The sequence below is a fragment of the Choloepus didactylus genome, chromosome 5 (genome assembly GCF_015220235.1).
Source record: "Choloepus didactylus isolate mChoDid1 chromosome 5, mChoDid1.pri, whole genome shotgun sequence".
In the NCBI taxonomy this organism is placed as follows: domain Eukaryota; kingdom Metazoa; phylum Chordata; class Mammalia; order Pilosa; family Megalonychidae; genus Choloepus; species Choloepus didactylus.
The window spans coordinates 145,320,452-145,344,771 of NC_051311.1; the positions used below are offsets into that span (position 1 = coordinate 145,320,452).

Below are 24,320 nucleotides of genomic sequence, written 5' to 3' on the forward strand. Positions count from 1 at the left end.
AAATTCCACTGCTCCTGTCCAACATTCAGCCTCTGCTCCTGGCTTCTCTGTCTCCCCACCCAGCCTCTATATCAGTTCCCTCCAATTGAAACTAGCACCCTATACTCTGTGATTTGGGTTAGGGAAAGAACGGACAGATGTCGCTAACACACATAATAACCCATTAATTTGAGTTGCCAGGACAGGTTGGGCAGAAGTGCTGAGGTCAGGAGATGGGAAGATGTGGTAGGTAGCAAAGAGTTAGAAGAAGTGTGTATCAGTTGGTAGGGAAATCATACAAAGATGTGGGTATAAAATAAAACAGAGCTGGTGGCTAAGGGTACCCAATTTATCAATAAAGACTGCAAATCATGTCAAGAACAAGGATAGAAAGTTACATAGTGTGCTTAAGGAGTACAAACCAGTCAATCTTGTTGAAATAGACTATTAGAAAAGCACCTTTTTTTGACATCTATATTGGGCAAACTGTGGATCTCTAATATAGTTATTAATCATCACATAGACCATCCACACTGCGTGAGCCATTTTAATTAAGTAAAAAGGTGGGGCAAGTTCTAGGTAGATGAATCTCACTTGTCTTCTTAAAGACCCTGAGACCTGATGTCTCTCCTATTGAAAATAAGAAGCCTCCCCTACAGACAAAATTATGTGGTCTTGAATTAAATTAATTTCCTTGTTTCGAAATCTCAAACTACCCTTATATTCATGTCAGCAAATATGTTCACTTCAGAAGACAAGAGGCTATCGAGAGTCCGTTTCTCTGCAGATTACCACTCTTCCAGAAATGAAGCTTAATATCATCAAGAGGATTAAATTTTTGATAACAAGAAAGCCCTATTTTTTATAGTTGAACAAACGTCTTGAGCCAAGAAACTATTTCTCAAAACCACCTCCGAAATCGAGCATATAATAGATCCAACAGCAGCAGCTAAGACTTAAGCAGTGCATATCTCCAGGGTTTATAACTGGGAGGAATGGGGGAGGGGCAGCAAATCAGAGACTGTATGCAGTAAAGTTATGGTTCTTTGGAGTGGAGAGGAGAGTGTTTTACAAACTCTCTCTTCTCTTTATCTTATCTGGACAAAGAAGTAAACAGAAAATTCTCATTACCTCTCAATGTCAGTGAGCCTGGAGGAGTCCCGGAATCCTTTGGCAAAAGGATTGCTATCTATTTTCAGCTTGGTTATCTGGAAAGGAAAGAATGGGAACACAACTAGGTCATTTCTGAGGTCAAGGAAGTAAAATCAGAAATCGAGGCTTTTTTTTTTTTCATTTTCCACAGCACCCCAAGAATATCTTAAGGTCTCTCAGTGTGCTGAGAAGTATCCAAAGGGCTAGAGAAGTTCACAGAAGTGATGAATCATTGGGATGGTGAGGAAAGGCCTCAGAGAGGAGGAGGTATTAGAGGACAGGCTGGAGGTCAATGGAGGGAAACAAGTAGGGATGGGGGCCTTTCATGCAAGGGTAGACGTGAGCCGTTTGGCTGGGGTGTGAAGTATTTAAGAGAGTAGTGAAAGGTCAGGGCTGGACTGGGGGGAGTTGGGAGGCCTGCCAAGATGGGAGCACCGCCAAGAATTCCAGAGATTGGTGGGCCATGGGGAAAGAAAACAGAAATGCTGCCTCGTTCTGACTGGGCGGTATCTTTTGTTAATACCATGGGCATATATACATACCATAATAGATAAAAAAGATAAAATGGCCAATAATGGCTGCATATTCAGTAACTCAATACTATATCAATAGGCATGATATAAATGCATGATTTAAAGTGTTCAGCATATGAATTTACCCCTGTTCCCACTGCCATTCAACTAAATTAGAATCCAACCACTCCATCTTTTATAATCTTTCCATATGTTATTCATAGAACTCCATGCTTATATGGAAAAAATACTTTCTAATAAATGAATCACAACCATAAATATTGTCTATGCTGTAGTATTCATAATTTGCAGAGTATTAATATTTATGTAGAAAGATCCATTAAATCATGTGCATTGCTCCTCCAAAGAAAAATGCATTAGGTTGTGAAGCAAAAAACAAAAACAAAAAAACAGGAAACACTGATTCAAACATACACCTGAACCGTAGAGCCGAAAGGAAACTTAGAGACCATGTGGTCCACGCTGTCATCTGGCATTTGGTCAAACTGAGGCATAAAGCACATAAGCACCAAGACATAGCCAGTTAGTAACTTAATTCGAACCATAAAACCTTTAAAGAGAGACATAGCTCATTAGTATCAAAATCAGAATTTATGTTAATCTTGAGAGAGGGACACACTCAGAATATTCTTAACTGAGGGAAAAGTTATAGATGGAGGCACGTACTTGTCCTTTAAAGGAGTAAACATAATCAAAAAAGATGTTTGAATTATTATTTTGTCAAAAAGCAACTTTCCCTCTGTCAAGAAGGCATCTATAGTTCATTTTAAACTGTTAATACCTGGATAAGATAACTGCTTTTTTTAATTAAAAAGTCAAGGAACATTTTTCTTTTTCAAGTTTCCTTAACAGGAGCTAATGTCCAAGGTGCAAAGAAGCTATTTACTTTGCTTAAAATAGCATCTTTCGTGCTCTTCTGACCAAAGAGACTGCTCTTCTCTAGCAATAATACCAGCAAGTTACAAGATTCATTCTTTAAAGATATTAATTTGTAAAGATACTGAACAGTGCCTCAGAAATGCTCATTTTCAGCCCATGAACACTGACTCCACAGCAGCTAAAGAAAATAGCTAATTTCCTTTTCAGTTAAAAAAATGGGAATTGGTAAACAGGGAAGGAAATAAGCTAGATACATAAGAAACCTGTTTTCAATGGATAGCAACAGCTATGCATATAAAGAAATATAAAGGAACCGCTGTGTTTGCTTCTGAAATGTAGCTATCAAGAGCTTGTATAATAGAGGGATAAGAAGTATGGGATGTCTTGGGTGTTCTTTTTTGTGTTTTTTATTTTTTTTGGAGTAATGAAAATGTTCTAAAATTGATTGTAGTGATAAATGCACAACTATATGATGATACTGTGAGCCACTGATTGTATTCTTTGGATGGATTATATGGTGTGTGAATATATCTCAGTAAAATTGTATTTAAAAAAGAGCTTGCAGAGAACCTTCTCTCACACACAGCTGCTATTTTAATGGTCATGGATTTCTGATGGGTGAGGTCTATTTCAGTCATTCACTCAGACAGGGATTTAGTTTTGAAGGTCAATTTTCAAGAAGAAAGAAAGATTTTATTTGTTTGAAGTAAATTGTAACTATCTTCTAAAGTCCAGGCAATCAGTATGTTCAAAGTTTATAAAATACCAACAAGATGTTAAAATCCCTAAGGTCAGGAACCATGCTTCTTTCTATTAAATAATTATAAATTAAAATGTTTCATATTTCTAAAGTGCTTTATAGTTCATGACAGCACTTTTACAACATAATAATTCATTCAACCAATATTAACTGAGAATTAATTACTCATCAGGCACTATGCTAGATGTTGGAAGGTACAAAGATTAAGAACACGTGGTCTTTGCCCTAATGAAGCTTAAAATTCCAGGGAGCAGATGGGGAGATGACCAAAATTCAAGGTGGATTTAATTGGCACTAAAGAGGGAAACGTGGCAGCTACTGCAGGGATGGTGTTGGGGTTGAATTAAAATACCAAAAAGGCATTTTAAAGTCCAAATCCCCAATACCTGTGTAGGCAACCTTATTAGGAAATAGGGTTGTTACAGACAGAATAAGGCAAGTTGAAATGAGGTCATACTGGAGTAGAGTGGGTCCTTAATTCAGAATGACTTGTGTCCTTATAAGGAGAGAGGACGACAGAGACAGCAAGAAAATGGCCACGTGAAGATGGAGACAGATTGGAATACCAAGGATGGCCGGCTGTCACCAAATGCCAGGAGAAGGGCAGGGAACAGATCCTTCCCTGCAGACTTCAGAGGAAGCAGGACCCTGCCAACACCTGATTCCAGACTTACAGCCTCCAGAACTGTGAGTCAATACCCCCAGTCTGTGATACTTTGTTACAGCAGCCCTAGGAAACCAAGACCGTTAGTGATGTTAGAGTGATCAAACCCAGATGAAAATTTCAAAGTGAGACTGTGGGGCAGAGCTATAAAATTAAGGTCTACTTCAAATAGTACATTTAAAAACTGAAGAGTACATGGATCTGCAATGGATAAAATTTTCTACAGACAATGGCAGATAATTTAAGTGATGGAAAAAAGGAGAGAAGTTCTTTGGCAGCCATTCCTTTACAATGTGAACAGTATCAAGTTTTGTTTATCATGACGAAAAAAAGGATAGAAAGTGTTATCTATTTCTTGTAATAGCTAAAGAAGGATTTTTGAGCAACTTTGTCCCTGAAAAGGATTTTGAAATTTCTATTTGTTATTCCTCATATTTCCAAAAGATAAAGACTATGGGCTCAGAGATGTGATGACTGCTGTTGTCTTAAATCTTACAGTGCCCTAATACCATGTAGAGAATAAGTACTTCCAAAATATGTGTGTTGTTGAATAGATGTGTTGCCACATCTAACGTTACTGCCATAACTCAGAACAAGAAAGTGAGTTAAGTTCAACGTGAGTTTTCAGATTTCTTTAGAATTTTCTTTCATTATTAGAATGGTCTGATTCCAACATCATTCTAGCCCATCTTTCATAATCCTCAGGTCAGGAGTTTTCATTTTGACATAATAGCTGATCTACAGAAAAGTTGACAGAATAGTCCAAGGAGCTGTCACATCTAGATTCACCAACTGGTTACAGTCATGATTTCATTTCAGTGCACTAATTAGAAAAAGAACTCAAGAAAATAACCAGGTATTTACTTTATCTATGAACCCTTTTATTTAATCCCAGGGGGAATATTTGCTTTTGGAAGTTAGAGGAAAAAATCTGAGTAGATTTATTATCCCAAAAATTGTGTTGGGGCTCTGAACAGGCTCTGCGGAATATTAAAAAGAAGCACAGTGACCACGGGTTTAACTTCTTAGTGAGCCCACAATGCCACTGTCATATCCCTAGCCTCTGATATTTTTGGGGTGTCCGCAATAAGCACCAGAAACATTTACTGAGCTTTAATTCAAGAATGAGCAGTCAGAAATATGATTTGATCTTTCATTAGTAATAGATTAGATGAAACTCTTCTTGAGTTTACATAAAAAGCATTTTATTTTGTTTTCTAAATTTAAGACGAAATAATTTTTAAAAAGCAAAATGTTAACATTTCAGATAAACAAGTACTTTAAAAGGTCAATCATGGCTTTAAATAAAATAAAACTTACTTAAATAAAAAAACCACTAGTAATATGGAAAGCAATTCATTCTTAAGGCATAGTTTTATATCCCTTTATGAAATCTGTGATAACTGAAAAAATTACACAATTGAGTATTGATGAGAGAAAGTTACTGAGTTATAGACAGTGATTTCAGTTGGACACTCAGTTCGTTTACGCCCTATATAGGATATCTATGGCTTGTAACACTGCTAGATATAGCCTGTGTCAAAAGTGATCCTAAAAGAAGGACTGAAAAATAATCAACTACCAAACATCACATGTAGAGAAACCCAGGTGAAACCAGACATATGGCTTCCTTATAACTCAAAAACAAATGTAAAAAGCAACAATGTTTTTAACTTTGCGAAGAGAAAGCTTTAACAGGTTAGGATAGCAGAATGCGCTTAAGAAATCCTGAGGTTTAGCGTGCTTCTACACATAGGCTAAAATACATCCCTGTTTTTTCATGAATTATGTCAATAATATAGAACATAATGCATTTCCTAACCAGAAAAGTCACTGTCTCAACATTGCTACTATCTATAGATAAAGGTACGCAAAACTTGAGGGCAGATTTTGACACTGCCAGCTCTGCAAAAGAAAAGGGGACCTTTTCCATTGGTCATTATTCACTGTGATATCACTGGACTCTGAATCTAGCTGGGTTCCCAGCCACAAGGTGAAATTGGCCCTCAGAGACCATTTCTCCAATTATCAGGAGAAGAGCTGTCTAAAGGCATTTAAAAATGAAACCTGACCTACACTTCAACTCTACAGCAATGGTTTGCCTGTTCAGAACAACGTATGACCTTTAAATCTTAAATTATGAAACAGTTTGTTGAAAGTGTAATGTATTTAGCTTTTATCTAATAATGTAAAGAAATGCAATCATTCCCTCGCAAAAAGCAGAGAAAGAAATAGGAAAAAAGGTCCCATTTTCATTGTTCATAAATAAAATTCACAGCCATGATAAATGAGAAGCTTTTCCAGAAATTCTACTGGAAACTTTGATTTGGCTCATAATAGACATAAAAATAACAGTTCCACACAAAATTTAAGAGAAACGGAAGTGGTCCTGAAAGCGAACTCTTAAATTTTATTCCTCTTTTCTCTTCCCTCTTTATCCTGTGTGCACAAAAAAAATTCCTAACATTTGTAATATATGTAGTATATATTTAATTTCTTTATTTACTATATATTTATTTTATTATACATTTTCTATAGGAAAATTAGTGCATAAACATGGTGTAATGATGAAGAAGGGGTAGATGTGGGAGGCCTAGAAATAATCAGAGGTAGTTTACAAAATGGTGTAGGTAGGACTAACGAAAATGCTAACCCCCAAACTGATTTATTCATTCAACATATGTTTACTGAGCACCTGCTATATGAATTTTGATTAGTCATATGAGGTTTCTAAACCATTTGTAAAATGGGCCTATTAGAATACCAAATCAAATCTTTTGTTATTAATTGAATTTCAAATATACATATGGCATTTGCTAGGGACTGTGGTTTTAAAGGTGGATGTATAGAAGTAAAGCAGGATCTATTCAGAAAATTAATTCTGAATTTAGTTGCTTCCATTGTGGGTAATTTAGCAATGAAATGATATATTAATTATATTAATCTTTATACTTAATGATGCAGTAAAGGACAGTTGAGCACTGATGGCTGGGTTTTGAGCCCATTTATACTTTCAATTAGAAATAAACAGATGGAAGAGTAGCAATGGGTGTTGGAACATATGGTTATTAGTATCTTAACTTATTCTAATTTAGCAACATTTTCAAATTCAGTTCTCAAACCTTTTGAGACTGTCAGTGGTCACTCCTTGGCCTTGCGGTTTATCTTCGTGCCACCAAAAGGTGGAAATAAGACCCAGAAGATCAGAACCTCATGATGAGTCTGTCACTATCTAGGTTTACAGCCTTGGTTGAGTGCCTTGACTACTCTGAAACCAGTTTCCTCATCTACAAACATGGCTCAGGGGACCTTCTTCAGAGGATTAGTGTCAGAATTAAACATTCTTACATTGGAGGGGGGGAACAGTGGGGAGCTTTTTTAAAATTAAAAGTAATAGATCCAAACCATGAACTTTACTTGGATCTTAGTTCAGGATGGGGGGAGGGAGGATTTATAGAAGACATTGTTGGCCCAAACTGGAACTTTTCAATATGAAGTGAATAATAGATGATATTAAGGAATAATTGTTACTAATTTTCTTTGCTGGGATAATGGTGTTATAGTTATTAAAATAATGTCCTTATTCTTAGGATATACTTGCTTAAGTATTTAGAGGTAAAGTTTCATGATTCAAGCAGTTTAATTTCAAATGTTTCAGGGGGAAACATCTGGATATACAGAGAGAAAGAAACAGAGGTCAAGCAGATATGGCAAAATGTGAACTGTTGAATCTGGGTGGAGGGTACATGGGGGTTCGTTTTACCATTTGCTTCATTTTTTACATATATTTGAAATTTTTCTAAATAAAAAGTTGAGTGGGGAAAAAAGAATTAAGATAATATAATTAAAGCATGTGGCTCAAATTAGATGTAGTGAGTGCTGGTCAATATTCTGACGTCCATCTTAGGGTGACTGTCACTGTGTTACATGTTACACTCTGCTGTGCAGTATGAACAGTATCTTGTACAAAGAAGGGAAGCAATGAGCATTTGTTGGAAGAAAAAGTATAGAAAGAATTGAAACCCTCTCAAAAGAATGTCATTGAGCCCACCAGGGTCAAAAGCTGAGAGGAGGTGATGCCCGGCTTTCTTGGGGACAGCAGGCGGCTATAGCTGAGTGGTTGAGAACACTGACTCTGAATCCAATCACCTGGTTCAGTTCTATGATGGGAGCAGCAAGGTCACCCTGAACAAGTTATTTATCTCCATACTTCAATTTTCCCAGTGGTAAAATGCAGAATAATAATACTGTTGTTCCTACCTCATCGTATCATGCACTAAAAATGGTGACTTGCACATAATAAGCACCTAAATGGTAGCTATCATAATTTTGTAAATAATAACTTCCTATGGCAGTGAACCATGATATGAGAAGTCCTGACAACATTTATTCAGAAATACTGTTTCATTTATTAAACCAAATCTAAGGCGTTATACTTGGAAACTTCCTTTAATTTTGTTCTATGTAATTTTCACTAAAAAAAAAAAATACCTCTTCTTGGCTTTGGTTCTCTTTACAGAGAATTCGCATAAAAGTAATGAAGCTTCCATATGACCAGTTTTTATTTCATTTCCAAACATCAACAGGGTTTCTTGAATTAGTATATATCTAATGTTTTTTAGTATAAAAGCTATAAAGTCAATTAGTATAAAATGAACTGAAAGTTTCAGGAATCTTTTCTGAACCTATGATGTCTACATTCCATCATCCCTCAAATAAATTAAAAATAGGATTTTTGGTTTCAGTGGTTCTGGAGTCCCAGAGAAATGGCATTTGTGTTTTAGGACTTTGTGGGCTGCATTCTACACAAAATTTTACCTTGGGCATTTTCTCAAAGTTTCTACTCTTGAGTTGTTATCATGGAGATAATTCAGAAATTACAACACTTTGCTCTTTCTCTAAGACTACTAGCATGATAAAAAGTATGCATTCATTTCATTTAAAAATATACCACTAAAATTTTAAAATCCAAATGGTGACAAATCCTCTTTTGATATTCCCAAGAGAGTCCAATAGTAACCACAATGCCTTACCTATAGAGTGCATTTTTACACACATTATCTCATTTGATCTTCACGGTAATTCCCTAAGACCGTTTAGCCAGTTATTAGCCCCAGTTTACAAGTAAGAAATGTGGCAGCCACCATGGTAAAATGAAATCTACTCTGAAATGACAGGCTCACGATCCTGACGAACAACATCCACTCCAGCCATCCGTCCACATTCCTTCCCTGGGTTCCAAGTCCACCTTCGCGCTTTTCCTGAGAGCCCCGGCACCATATCTCCTCCGGCTGCCCATCCCACTCCCAGCTCTAAGCCATTGATCGGACAGCACCTAACAGTTATTCACTCAGAACCCAAAACATAACAACACTGAGACAAGAGGAGCAAGAGGGTCCTGAATACCCATAACCCAAAAAGCAAAAGCAAGACACAAAGACCTGGAGAGGCTACGAACAACTGAACTTTTCTAAATAAACTGAGGATGTGATTCCCTTTTACTGAATTACATCAAAAAGGAATTCTAATTCTGGTCCTTGGTGACCGTGGAAAAGTTACTTGTTCTCCCTTGGCCTCAGCTTCCTCACTTACAGAGGAGCGAATATTACCCCCAGCCCTCAAGGTATATTGACTGTAAAAGAAGAAAAAGTATGGGGAAGAGTCTGACAGCACTTGTACTTGTTAAATATTAACAAATATTTATTGAGTTGGATTAAACCTCATGGATGAAGAAATACATAAAATTTAAAGGTGTTTTACGAGAGAGAGAGTAGAAAATATATAACTCAATATTATAAATTGCATAGCTTGATGTTAATGAAATATCCAACTGCTCACATACTGAAGTTTATTATCCTAAAGAGAGATTAAAATGATTTAAAATTATTTTACTAGAATTATCTCACCCTTCATAACAGCTGAACAAGCCTCACAAAATAAAGTACCGGTTGTCAGGGCAGTTGGCTAGAATCTATGAATGTTTAATTTAACAAGAAAAATCAAACTTCTTAATTTTATGAAGTTATGAGTATATGATTATGTATGTTACAGGGCTCTGCCAGAAGGAAGAAAAGAGGCATATAATTTGCTAGAGAAGAGAATTTGAAAAGGCAGATTGGGGCAGGCTGGGGTTGGGGAGTGGGCAGTGAAAAACTTGGCTGGGAGTATAAAGATCCTAAAAAAGCAAGTATAATACAGACCTTTAAAACTCTGAGCCACATTCACTCGACATACTCTAAGAAGTCCCAGGGCTGCTACGGAAGAGCTCTCTCCAAAACAAACTACCATTTTGTAGTATCAGGATATCCCTTCTCTTCAAGAAAGTAAAAGAACCTCCTAAATCCTTATCCTATGCAGAAACTAAATTGTGAACTGCACACTCACCAGCTGATTCTGATAAGCAGTGACCGCCGTAAAAACTGTCTCTGGGAAGATGAAGGTTCTGAATTCTTCAGACTTCAGATTGAGCAATGAGGCAGTGTGGTCTTTCTTCTTAATGATGTGCACCCGTGGCTGGTACTTATGCATCGAGTTCAAAATTATCTACAACCAAGAGGAGGGAAGTATTGAATTTTAAATCCTTATATATAATTGCTGAAGAGGCCAAAATGAGGCAAAGAAAAAGCCATAAAACCAAAAAGTCCATAGTTTCAAATTCTTAAGGCAAATCATTTTCACAAGATACTGCAGAGTCATTGCTGTGGATTCCATTTTACCAAAACAACTGCAAATAATACGGGTTGTTTCAACTATCAATTTTTAAATGATAGGGCAAAAAACAAAAAATCATCTGTAATGTAAGATTTATTTTTTTAAATTAAGTCTTTAAAAGATTTGTTAGTCTGGTTAGACAAAAGGATGCATGCCTAAATGTTCTAAAATAAGACACTATATATTCTAGAGGCCAGACTGTTTTTGTGAGGGGAAAATTTAGAAAGGCCTAGGTTGGAATCCTGAAACTGCCACTTTTGAGTGCTTTAATCTTGGGCCAAGCAATCTTGCCTGTCCAACCTCAGTTTTCTCAAATGCAATACTTCATAGGGCTGTGATGAGGATTAGATGATATAACCTTTGTAAAAGCATGTAGCAAATAAATGCTCAGTAAACGTGAACTCGATTTACTATTATTATTTCTGACCACTTCATTGATTCCTAACTTCCAGTTATAAAACTAACCTGAAAAATAGTGATGGACAGCTTCCATTCCATTGCTAGTAAAAGTTGCTAAATACCTAGAAATCATAAACCTACCTGGTTAACAAGGCAAAGTAGCCAAGAGGTAGTATTTTTCATATCTTTTAAACAAAATCTAATAATTTGACATTATGAAATCTGAGCAACAAAATTCACTTCCAGATATAAAAGGTTTTCCACATCATCTGCTCTGCCACCCAGACAGCTACATAAATCTGCAAAAGTGGGTACATCTTTCCTGGGATAACAGGGTTCATATTTTGCGTTCCCCAACCCCCAAGGACCTAACAAAATCCCTCTAAGTTTGCATTTGATAAACACGTGTGGCAGGAATCATTGCGCTGTTGCTTGCTGAGACTAATAATAGAATCGATCCCTTCGTTGCCTGTCCGCTAACATGGGTGTGGTAATAAGTATCCCTGCTGACTGACTTTAGCCAAGTTAAATACTAGTCACTGTGGAGTAATTGATATATCATCAGCCTCTCTGTGCGCTCTGATGTATGCCAACTTAAAGTTATAGGGCACTAACTGGGATTAAATTTTAAACAAGCTACCATTTGATGACCCCAAACATGAATAGGGATAACTGAAATAAACGAGAGCTTCAAATGATTTGAAATAAACCTAAAAAAACAAACAAAAACAACCAAAAACACATCTCTTTGTATAATGTCTTCCTTTCAAGGTATTCAACATAGCTACACTTAATCATAAAACTGGAATAAGCCTGAAGCAAAGCAAATATCTGTCTCCTAACACTGACTGATAGAAGAAAATACATGATCATTCATTAGACTTTCTTCAGGGGAGACATAAAGAATTTACAAATCTATCTCTCTCTCTCTCTCTCTCTCTCTCTCTCTCTCTCTCTCTCTCTCTCTCTCTCTTTCACACACACACACCCCCCAAAATGGGAAAAACCTTAAATTTTTCCTTTTGGGAAAGGGCACAGGGAAGACTCAGACCCCCAGAATGGGTCTCAGACCCCAGGGCTCCCTGACTCCGCTCAAATCCCCATGTGGCTAAGGACAACGTAGAAACGTGGGCTCTGCTAGGTTCAAGAAATGAACTCCTGGAAATAAGAAACTTTTCCATTACAAAACTAAAAATGCATCCATAAGAGGGGCTTCTTCAGGACTGATTCAAAGAAATTGACTAAGCAACACAAAATTTGAAAATCTTTCCTTGTAGTTTTCAGAACACACTAATTCTGGTGGCAAAGGGTTACAACAAATCACAAGATTTTTAAAGCCAAAACAGATAGCGACCATCTAAGATTAAACAATCTGTCAAAGTCCAGTCTTGGCACAACCAGCCTAGAACACCGGGATCCTGAATCCAGTCTAGTGCTATTCCTACCCGTGAAGCTGATTCTAAAAGAAAAATATTTCAATTCAGTACAGCTGATCTCAAAATGAACTCTAAAATCTTCCTGGCAAGACCCAAACAATTCTTGTAAAAGCTTCACATATGGAAAACACCAGAATCATAAAAATAAGCCCATTTCTCCCTGCAAAGATTTCACTGGAGCCCAAGAAATTTTAATACGAAAGACATTAACAATGATCACTGACTTACAGAAAGTATCACCGATACTTCATTTAAAAAATCTGTCAATGGAAACAGCTTAAGAAAAAAAAAGGAAAGGACAATTATGTCAATGTCCTTAAAGATAAAGGTCAATTATTTTTTCCAATACATAAAATACCAGAAGCCTGTTAACCTACTTCCAAGAGCCCAACATTGCCACCAGCAGTTATGCGTTAACCTAATTACCGTGACTTTGTCATGATAAATAAGGTCTCCTGTGGGCAAGTGAAGGGTGGCAATGCCTAAAGTGATTTATTTGGTTCCAGGTCTAATTCGACTATTTGAAACCGTATCTCGAGTTCACTGATTTATTAACTACTTATTCTCATCCTCTTTGAGAAAGGTTTTGAAACACTTCTTATGAATTGCACAGATTCAATAAAAACTAAAACCTTAAGTAACAAGAGACTTAATAAAGGGGGTAAGAGAGAGAATAGTTATATCAGAATATCTAAGCCAAGGAAAGCAACTAGGAAAACAGCCATGTGCTTTTTGGCAATAGAGGCAAAAAAGAAAGTATTTTCCTCATCAAAAAGAAGTATGCACGTTTGTCTGGAGAAGCTACACTTTTTTTAACATGAAATATAAAACAGAATTTTTAGAAGACTCTTTGTTTCATATGGAATAACATTATAGACATGGTCTTAAAAAGGAATCTTATCCAACATAGAAGGTGATTTGTTCTGTTAACTATTGATAAGAGCTCTGAGTTCTAATTTATCTTTTTCCTCAATTTAATGAACTCCTTATTGACACAAAATAGGACAGATGGGATGGTCAACCCAAGAACAGGCTACAGTAACCTCTACAATGCATATTCCCTTTATTTAGCTGGGGTAGGTGGTAAGGCAGTGGCAGGACTCTGAAGAAATCCACAGAACTGAAGGCCCTCGACCCCCTGACATAGCAATGGCACACGGCATCCCTATAAATCACCCCCTGATGACAGTCAAGATCCCCTAAGAAACACAGCAAGTGTTCTCATAGAATGACACAGAGGTGGAGTGGGAGTGAAGGTGAGAGGGGGAGGGAGGGACTCTAGGAAGAACTTTTGCATGACCTCCCTGTGCATCCAGGGGAATCTTCAGGGTCAAAGGCACTGTACTTACATGGCCGTGTTGATCCAGCTCATTGTTGGTGAGTTTCACTTTTTCAAAAGACACCATCTGCTTGAGTAGCTGCTCACCAGTGAAAGGAGAATCTGGGTGCACATACAGCCTAAGAAAATTATTGAGACATTTTTTAAAAATCTGTTCTCTGTGGGCTATAGAATGCTCTGGTTCAATAGGGGCACATAAATCTCATATAAAGGGTAAATTTTATTTGCCTCATATATCTCAAATTTACTAGCACAGTAATGCCAAAGGACTCTAAAACATCTAACAATATTTCTTCATGTACCAAGGATCTAAAGGGATAATACTGAATAAATTTTCTACTATATTTTGAGCAAGCCATTTTTACAAGTTTTTTCCCACCCATCTAGTCAGCTACCGCTCCACTTCTATCAAATACAAAATCTTATTGATGTAGGCATTACCAAAAGAAAGATTAGGTTACACTAATTACTTAAAAAGTCCCTAATAATAAGTATTACTAAAAAGGATGAAGACATGAAGAATTCAAAAGAAGAAACAATTTCAGAGAAATCACTTATTTAAACTTAAAAGCGGCTCAGTTTAAGGTTTGGGTTCTTCATAACACAAGATAGAGTAATTTCAGTAGAGTGACCTGGGGAATTTTTAACAGATCAGAGATCAGATCAGTTCCTCTTGATACCTTAAACACTCCTACTTTTACCATCCTCTTCTTCTTAAGTGCTCACTAAATGAAAGTGAAAACAAGCTGGACAAGAATCAAATTATTCAATTTATTTATGTGAAAAGAAATTAAGCAAAAAAAAAATTTTTTAAAGCTTTGATGGAGAAAATATCTATTAATCTATTAAGCAGTTAATATGTGCAAAGCAGTCCTTTACTCACAGTTTTAAATGCAGGCCATTTATTCTACCTGCAGCCATGGCATCAGTGTAACTCTTTCTGAATCTCACTCTGGTATCCCCTCTACAAAAACTGTGATTTAAGTCCTTGATTTAACTGGACAGATACCTTTGTCTCGGTAACAGGTTAATCATATCTAAATTTTGTATAGGATCCTACAACTACACTGTATTAAACATAAAACATTTTCGTTGGGATTGCACGGAACCGGAAAGGCAGTGTAAATCCTTTTCTTGGTGATATTCACATAAAGGACAAGAAATCTGTGCTGCGGTTTGTCACACAGAGGCCTAAGAATAGAAAAATTAGGTATGTATGTTGAACCTTATAAAGCCCACCAGAAACAAAGCACAAGAAAAGCTGACTGCACTAAGGATTCTCAACAGACCCACAGAAAAAAATGTAAAAGCTAAGGGGTTTTTTGTTCGATTACCTTTAGAAGGAGTGTTCAGAATTGCCTTTCAATTAAAGTATTCTTTGATAACACAACAAGAGCTTTTCAAGTGTATGGGTGTGGCTGTATGGGTGTAGGTGTTTTACTGATTGGTAAACCCCATCCCACACCAAAAACAGTCTAAAAATATTTCAAGTCCTAGACACTGGTGAAATGTTCCCCCTTTAAGTATCACATTCATCATATGTAATCACATTAGAGATTAATTTACTTAAATTTACAATTACTTTAAAGAAAAGCAAATGCTCTGCGTGAAAATGTAGCGTTATTCTGGATCATGTATTATGTCTTACCCATTTTTATGATCTAATACTATCAAGCATCATTTCTTCTTACTACCAACTGACCAATGAATTTCAGTCTGAAATAAAATGCTTCAAACACCTAGAATTTCTATCATCAGCACAAAAATTCTCATCTCCCAAATTCTTCACCTTTTTCTCAGGGAGCTAGAAAATACTGCAAACTAATAATAACAAAAAATAATTTTAATAATAATTCCTTTAATAATAATTTAGTAATAATAGAAGAGTACTTGCTTAAATTATCTAGAATATTTCCATCCCACAATAACCTAAACATTTTTAATCTAATATCCACATAAATAGCTGACATAGGATGAATTAAAAAAAAATACAGGAAGCCCCTCCTCTCTCAAGTCCCGAGGACTTAAAATTCCAGCAATAGCTTAAACGTGCTTCAGTTGAGATAGTGTGTTGGTGTGCCCTTTCTTTCTCCAATCAGAACAGATTAGTAACATAAACAGGACATGTCATATTTCCAAAGTCCTGCTGGCCTGCACCAGCTCTCCATACCTTCAGATAGGAAGCAAATGTATGTTAAATAAGAGTAATTAACTTCTCAGAGGAAGGGGAAAGAAAGAAAAGGATTTGCTTGTAAAAATGGTTAAGAATCTGCTAAAAAAAAATACTCTCTTTTCACTCTCTTTTTCTATTACTATTTCTGGTTTAAAACAATTTTGCAAATATCCACTCAGCCAAGGAAGCTCAATAATAATAATAAATTGGCTATTTAGTAGTCAATAGCAGAGAACACGAATTCTATTCATTTTAGTATCCATTATAGTCAGGTGAATCTTGCTTAAATTTTTTAAAAAATTGACTAATGCTGTTTTTTAAAATTTCTTTGTCCTGTCATTTAATACTCTGATTTGGAAGTGTCAGGAAGATGTTCTTCTTAGTCTCTGTGAGAACTGGAAACTCTGAGAGTCTGCTTTTAATCTCTTCTCTTGCACAATTAGCATACTGTAAGCTCGATAATATGATCAACTACTAATTAAGTTTAATATTCCATCTGAACTGAAGGTGTAGATTGTCTGACTGATTCTTCGTCTTGACCAAGATTTCAAGCTAGACACTTCCAAAGAACCAGCCATAACTTTAAACTTCCTAAGTCTGCACAATTATGTAAATTCTCAGCTCTTATATGAACTTTCATAATCAATTACAAAAAAAATTACAGTCATCAAATAACTTAAAAGCTGGGACACTTGATTTTAGAACCCTCAATGTAAAGTCAGCTAATATTCTTTGTTTTGTACTAAAGTGTGCAGTTAGAATCCTGTAACCTACAGCTATTACTTTCACATAAGGAATACATGTTCTCCCCGTGCCCCCTCCCCTATGTTCATTTGGGAAAAGCAGAAGACAATAAAGGGATTGCATGTATTTTTTCTAAAAGGATACTCCTGGAATAACATTATTAGGAATAATATGATAATGATGGAACATATATGATCCCTGGTATATTAAAAAGTAATGTTTCACAAAAAAGAAATTACAATATTGAATGTAATATTTAATTACATTCATCCACAAAACTTAGTAAAGAGGGAAAAAAGAGCTTGCTTTAATAACTTAATTTTAATTACTTAAAATTTCTGAGAGCTTTACTGGTCAAAAACAACCAAAATGTAACCAAAATGATGTTTATTATGTATAGATATAACCACATTTTAACAAATATTTGCCATAAGCAACCACTTTACCATAAAATGCACCCTTCTAAAAAGAATCTGAGGGCAACCACTGCATCAGTAGGCTTAGCCAGTCTCATATAAAATAGCCAATTGGAAATGAGGGGTGCCATTTGAAACAGGTCCAGTCTTCTAACGAATATTCAAATAAAAATTTAAGGAAAACTGAGAAATAAATTACGATGAAAGCTAAGAGTAAAGACAGTGTCTTATCTATGCACAAACGCTGTCCTTCTCAGAGACGAACCCGTAGTTTGCAGCTGCGGTGTGAGGCTTGGAATGTTCTCTTACCAGAGCTGGCGGCTTTAAGAACAGACCTGCTTAAAATTCAAACAACCCGGGGCCAGAGACCTTCAGCGGGTAGGGTTAATTACGCATTTTGCTCCGGAGAAAACTCGGAGGCACGAACCTGGCAGGCAGCGGCGGGTCGGCCTTGCCGGCCACCAGCCAGGAGGAGCGGTGGTAGGCATAGCGGTACCTCTTGTTGTCCACGGGGACGATGTCCATCAGGACTATGTACTTGGCCTCGGGATCCACACCCGAAAACGACACCCGGATAGTTGGAAACATTCTCCTGACACAGGGAGACAGAGATTCAGTTCGAGCTCACTCTGCCTAATGAGCTGATGCGAATTAGGGAGGAAGGAAAAGGCTCTCACTACTATCCTCCCGACCTCAGCCCCTCAACCCCTTTTACGTCTTGTAAAGCCAAAAGATGTGAATGAGGACAGGCCCCACCTTCTCACATACCCAAATAATCTGCAAGTGTCGCCTTTACCCGAGTCTCCGTTGCTAAAACACACGGAGATCTGTGATTAGGGAAAAGCCCCTGGTTTTAACGATCAAGCCCATTAGGCTCTCAAGGCCAAGTCTCCCGGGTCGCAAAACTCCCTGAAACTCCGCTCCTGCCAAGCGGCCAGATGCCGAGAAATGCGGGTTCGCAGGTCGGGTTTCCGTGGGCCACCAACCCCCGAGCCTTGCTTGAGGCCAGGGTAGCCGGCCGCACCCCCGCGGCTCGCTGCTCGCCTCGCCGGGGCCCTCTTGGTTAGGTCCGCGGCGCCAGCTCCCCTTCCCAGGGAAGGTTTGTCGTTTCAAAAGTCATTCTCCCGCCCAGATCTTAATTATGCTTTTTAGTAGGAGCAGCTTCTGCAAACCGAGGCCCATAAACCCGGAAGCCACACCCCCTAGAAGCTAGGGGCCTGGGTCGGCTCTTTCTATGGTAAATCCCCTGCCGTGCCGCGGGGCACAGCAGGGAGACCCCTGCAGCCCCGCCCTGCACCCGGGAGTTCCCGTCTTCCTCCAGAGCCCCCTCTGCAGGGAGCGGGAGACTTCACCCTCCCCTTGCCCTTGTCCTCCAGGCCAGGGTGGGGCTCCCCAGAGACGGATCCGGAGCATGCAAACCTGTGGCCTCAACTCCGCAGCTCTTTCCAATGGTAAATTGATGGAAAGAAGCCATCCTGGGAGTGAAGCTTCCTCTCTGTGCTCCGCGACTAGCGGCGTTTCAGGCAGTTTCAGGAAGCGCCCTAAATCGCCCGGGTGCCGCCCGCATCTCCCCAGGCCCTACCCCCCGCAGAGGCCCAGCTACCTGCCCGACTTGGTGATGATCATCTCCGTGCCCAGCTCGTGGAATTTGTCCCAGAGCTCCTTAGTCTCCAGACTGCAGGCGATTTTGGCCATTTCCTCGCTGGGGATGATGGGGGTGGTGGGGATCAGCGGTTCCGTGCACAGCGAGGCGGCCGGGCTGCTGCTGCTGCTGCTGCTTCCGCCGCCACCGCCGAACTCGGCGTGAGCATCCAGGGTGGTCAGCTCGCCCAGCGGCTGGGCGCAGGACGACTTCTCCACGAATTGCTCTGAAGGCAAAGAGAACGAAGAACGACTGCTGGCACTGCCAAGCAAGGAAAGATTCCGCAAGAAGAACCACACAACTGAAATAAGCACCTGGATTCGACTTTGGAAAAGTTAGCTCAGAAGCTCCAGGACAACAGAGATGACTCATTGCTAGAAAGAACACGCATGCAATTCCCATGTAGTGACATGCCCAGTGCTTGCTTGCTGAACCAAACCGGTGAGCTCCGGAACCAAGGCTTGTTACCATTATTGAAACCCACTTTGGGGAATAAAAATGTGAGGGGTGGAGAAAAGGAGAGGTGGTGATCATGAAGGATAAAAATGCAGTTGTTTCCTTTCCAAATTCTAGACTTTCCAGATTCTGAGGTCTGGCTTGAGTACTGTGTCTTTGGAGAGTCCAAGGGAATAGAGAGATTACCACCTTCCTCACTTTGAGAGGAACTTTCCCTTCTCTCTTGGAGCCTGCTCTCCATAAGAGAAAATGAAACATGGAAAGGGGAATGGGAGAAAATGGGGATGTGATGGAAAAAAAATCAGTCCTTTCATTTCTCTGGCTGGCACTCAAAAGTTTCCTAGGCTTTAAAATGAGAGATGATTTTTACCATATCCCTCCCAGTCTAGGATCTTATGAAATACCCCACCATACAGCTTACTAAATCACCGGGACAGACTTTCTGGGGCTTTTTGAATGGGCTTGGGACAATTGCTTAGGGGTGATATGTGTATTTTTTCCCCAAAAAGGTTCTGGAAGCAAGGAAAACAATCCCAACCCCAGGTTAGCAGGGTATTAAAATGGAAAGATCATTTTCCCATCCACCACCAGGCTAGAATACCAGTCACTGCCTATGAACCAAACATTCTCCTCTACAGCTGATAAGAGCCTGGGACTACACCAGTCACTTTGATGGAATACAGGGGGACTTTTGTAATTGTCCCAATTATCTTCCACCCCTTAAAAAAGAAACGACTTGAATCTGCAATGTAAAGCTGATCTCCAAATGACTCTCTTCTAAGTGCCTTCAAGGAATCAAAAGTTCTAAATGAATGTATGTACACACAGACATATATGACAAGTATATATCACATAACATGTTCTGTTATTTCCCACGCTTCTCCTTGTATGAGATAGGCAAACAGGAAATAAAGAAACCAACAAATCTACTGAATGTTTACTGTTTCTTCTCTTACAATGATAATCCAACTCATGTAAATGTCTTAAATTAAGAATAAACAGAACTAATATTCTTATCTTTAATTTTTTTTAATAAAAAAAAAAAGGGAACCAGGGCATGGCAACATCTTACTTTCTACTAATAGTTTCAGAAACACATTTGCATGATGTCTTTATAGGAAATATCAATTGGCTTTAGAAATTTCCTTATTTTCTGACAACTGAAAAAGGTAAGCTCCCTAACTAAGCCCAGGACTGACCAGTGTATAAGGGGTTGAGAAGCAGAGGAAGAAGAAAATGATGTAGAAATGCTCGGTTGGTCTGGGGCATCTCTTTCAAACAGAATTAACACATTTATATGGCCCTCTTGGGGTACTACAGACCCACAACCTACAGTTTGCTTCAACATCTCACTAGTGTTTCAAGGTACCACATTCTCTCTTAATGGAACCTTTAAGTGTTTTTCTTGCTGGTGTCTTTGGCTTCCAGTTACTAATTGTGCTCTGTTGAACTGGCCAGTATAAGGGACGAGAGTGCCTGCTAATTCTCTAAGAGCCCCTCTCAAAAGCCCAGGGGAGAGACTTTACAGACCTTGTGGAGCAGAGTGTGCTGTGAGCTGAGAACAGCTTTACTGTTTAGAATTTAGATAGATGGTGTTTCCTTTCTCAGGAAAATAAATAGAGAAGCAATGTTCTAATGGAAGTGGAGCTGGCATGTTTCCCTGTTTGCTTGTCTGTACTTCCGTCAGGAATTTTTTAATTCCAGGTTCTCTTTCCCTGATAGGTCCCAAATTGAGATGGAGGGGCTTATAAAGAATTCAGGAGTCCCCTAAAAAGGAACAGATTACATTGAGAAGTCCCACAGACAAGAGTTTTGAAATTGGTAGTTAACTTGTTTCTAAACAATTGGGGTTTGTTTGACTGATTGTTTCAATGCCTTTGGCAGGTTCTGATTGTTTCAATGCCTTTGGCAGGTTTAGATTTACATGGAGGGTAGATGAGAAGAACCAGGAAAGGGGAGTGAAAACTTGGCAAACTCAGGGGAGAGACTTTTTGGCATTACGCTTTCTGTGGATATTCTGGTTTCTTTTTCCTTGTTAAAAGGACTTTGTTTCTCACTTCTGTCTCTGCCCAGTCCCTTTATTTTCTTCTCTCCTTTTCTTTCTCCTTCTCCTTCTTTTTCTTAATTTGGGTGTGAGATGTTACAGTTGTGGTAAGGATGGGAGAAGGAAGGAAAAAATTGAGGTTTAAAAAGAAAAATTACCTTAAGTTTACCATCTGGTTTTTTTTTTTCACTGTTTTTGGGACTACCAGATGATCACATGTATAATTACTATTTCTTGGTCACTCAGAGGTGATGACAAGAACCCTTCTTTCTAAAAGAGACTTCTTTCTCCTTCAATTGTAAAAGGATTTCTAAGCACTTCTCTTGGGCAGTTTCTTTCCCACATAATTCTCTTCCCATAAGGAGAACATAATCTCTATTGTCACATTACTCTGAGCCTAGTTGTCTACTATAAATGGTAAAGGTTGTTAAATAAAAGTTGAGGAATTTGGGAAATGGTTATTGGTCAATATTTTTTGCCAACCTCAACTGAAAATAATGGCAGTTATAAAATGATGTCTTACAAGTCGGAAGCTTCTGTGAGGAAAATGGTGCATGGTGGGAAGAAATGGCTTATTCTACACCACTTTACAGTGGTTTTTAGGGGCTGGCTTTGTTTAGTCTATCAAGTCAGAAGAAAATAAAAAATTAAACTAGGTTCTTATGAAGCCATTTGAATTTCCCTAAGTTTCAAATGCACAAGCAGCTGTTACATCCACAGTAAATTCTGTTGCCTTAAAAGTTTTATTATTTATCTCTTAACCAAATAAATAACTTACCACGAAAAGTCACACAGAGAGAGAGAGAGAGAGAGAGAGAGAGAGAGAGAGAGAGAGAGAGAGAGGGACACCCCAATACCTTACTTGATATCGGGATTATGGGCAAATAGGTAGGGAGAGCAACAGCCCCAAATATGAGATGCGATACTGCTAGTAGTTAACAAACTGAAAAACCAGAAGCCCCTAAAGAAAACTCGTGCCAAAGAGAAAAATCTCTTACTCCCCGACGAGTGACCTTTCGCCGGAGGGACAGATGCCGTCTCACGCCAGGAAAGGTGGCCTCCTGAGCCGTCACCCTCTGGAGCCTCTCTTAGCAGGGGAGAGGGACAGACCTACATGCAGCATCCCTCGCTCCTGCTCGTGCATGTCGCGGACAGACCGACTTACCCAGGGGTTTGATGGTGTTCTCCGTAGCTTCCTTCTCCTTGGAGCCGCCACTCGACATGAGCGCGGCGATTGAGAAGGCGTTGGCCCGGGAGGAGAGCTGGGGCTTGGGCGACGCAGTGAACTCCATGGCCCTCAGCAAGCGGTCCTGGCCAGGGACTGGGCCTGCTGCGCTGCCGTCCGGCGTTTCCAACGGAGATAAAGACAAGAAAAGCAGCGCAAAGTTTCCGAGTGCTGTCACAAAGGGGTCGGGGACTCTGGACGAGTCAGCCCCAGCCTCTCAAGAGCTTCACACCGGCCTCTCCGCTCCCCGACCGCAGCGTCCCAGAGCCGCAGCGACTTCCAAGCAGCGGGAAAGAAAAGGAGAAAACTAACCGGGCGCTCAACGGGGTGCGCAAGCACAGGGGTGCTCGGCAGGATCACAGGCTGCGCCGCCCAAAGCCGGAGCATCAGCCGCGCCAAGCCCGGGGTTCCAGGGCACCCCCTCCCGCGTCCTTCCCCTCGCTCCCCGCTGGGGACAGCAGAGGTGGCCCAGGCTGCAGGGAGGCAGCGACCGGCCGAGAGCCGCTACAAGTGGGCGGGCGCCAGCGAGCCCCAGCCCGGGCGAGGAGAGCACAGCGAGGAGAGAAGGACACTGCGCCCGGCGCTCGCGGCTCTGCGTCTTAATTTGCTGGCGGCGGCGATCCGTGCGGCCGGCAGCCACTCAGCGACGCACCACGTCACCGCTTCCTGATTCCGCCGCCGGGGGCGGGGCCGCGGGCCTCTGGGGGGAGGGCGCACCGGGGGCGCGGCGCCCGCGTGGCCTCGCGCTGCGGCGGGACTGGGAGCCCCGCACCGGTTTGGGTTCGAGGGTGTCGCCCTCCAGGACCGCGCGGCTGCCGCGGACGCCCCTGCCTGGTCTCGCTGTCCCGGGACGCGAGGGCGGTGCGCGCTGTCTGGAGACGGCACCTTTGGGCTACCTAAGACCTAGGATCCCAAGCAGAGCAGAGGAAGTCTCGAGGAATTCTTGCTTCCTCCATTCTTCTATTTCCTGAGTTTCAAAGTTCCAAAACATCCTAAGATGCCGGATTGGCCCCATCCGCCTGCCCACAGGAATGGGTCCCTGCACCCCTTAGGCCCCAAAGTCTGTCTGCGTGTCTAACCATCTCACTGTCAGTGGGTTGAAGGGACGCCGTCCTGCAAAAGATAGGCTCCGAGAAAGCCGCGAGCCTTTGCAAAGGGTGCTGTTCTCCGAACCACGGCTTCAGCTGCGCACCAGTGCACCTCTCGTCTATTCCCAAGGGGGCTCTGGAAAGTGAGGCCGCCGCCAAAAGGAAGGCGAGGGTCAGGGCGCGATGCCGGCACCCTGCGGGGACCAAGCTACGCGCGGTGGGCGAGTGCGCAGCTCACCGCGTCTGGGCTCAGCGGACAGGCAGTCCTCTCCCTTCCAAACTGAGCTGCGATCAGGACTTCCCACGGCCTTGTGGGGGGCGTCCTGTTGGCCTTGTTTGAGCCTGAATAATTCAAATTCTCCAAATTCGCAGGGTAATCTGCTTCACTTGGAGCCGTGTAAACTCAGGCTGACACACACACTCAAGCTGTACATGTAAATATTTGCGCTCCTTCCCAGCCAGTCGGTCTGGCGATTAGGCGCCTCTTGGTGGGTCTTGCAAGAGAAAAATATTATATAAAAGGAAAAAAAGGGCGGGGTGTAAAAAAAGAGCCCTCATTTCCCACTGGTCTTTTTATCCTCCCTCCACACCCCGCTTCTCCCCCACCCCACAACTCCTGAAATACACTTATGAGAAAAAAAACTAAAAGTCAAAATAGCTGCTGAGGTTTTTTCCATCAA

At 40.3% G+C, this 24,320-nt stretch overlaps 1 protein-coding gene across 1 annotated transcript in view; it reads right to left on the reverse strand.

The window, feature by feature from the left end:
- The window catches only part of TBX20 (T-box transcription factor 20), a 66,563-nt gene extending 43,944 nt beyond the window's left edge, over window positions 1-22,619 (reverse strand). Inside the window, exons 1-6 of the mRNA XM_037837551.1 lie at window positions 22,493-22,619; window positions 18,789-19,053; window positions 17,613-17,777; window positions 13,863-13,971; window positions 10,352-10,510; window positions 1,111-1,187 (exon numbers count right to left, since the gene is read on the reverse strand). Of these exons, the coding sequence (XP_037693479.1) occupies window positions 1,111-1,187; window positions 10,352-10,510; window positions 13,863-13,971; window positions 17,613-17,777; window positions 18,789-19,053; window positions 22,493-22,619 (902 nt within the window). The remainder of the gene's footprint in view (window positions 1-1,110; window positions 1,188-10,351; window positions 10,511-13,862; window positions 13,972-17,612; window positions 17,778-18,788; window positions 19,054-22,492) is intronic.
- Window positions 22,620-24,320: the final 1,701 nt, after the last annotated feature.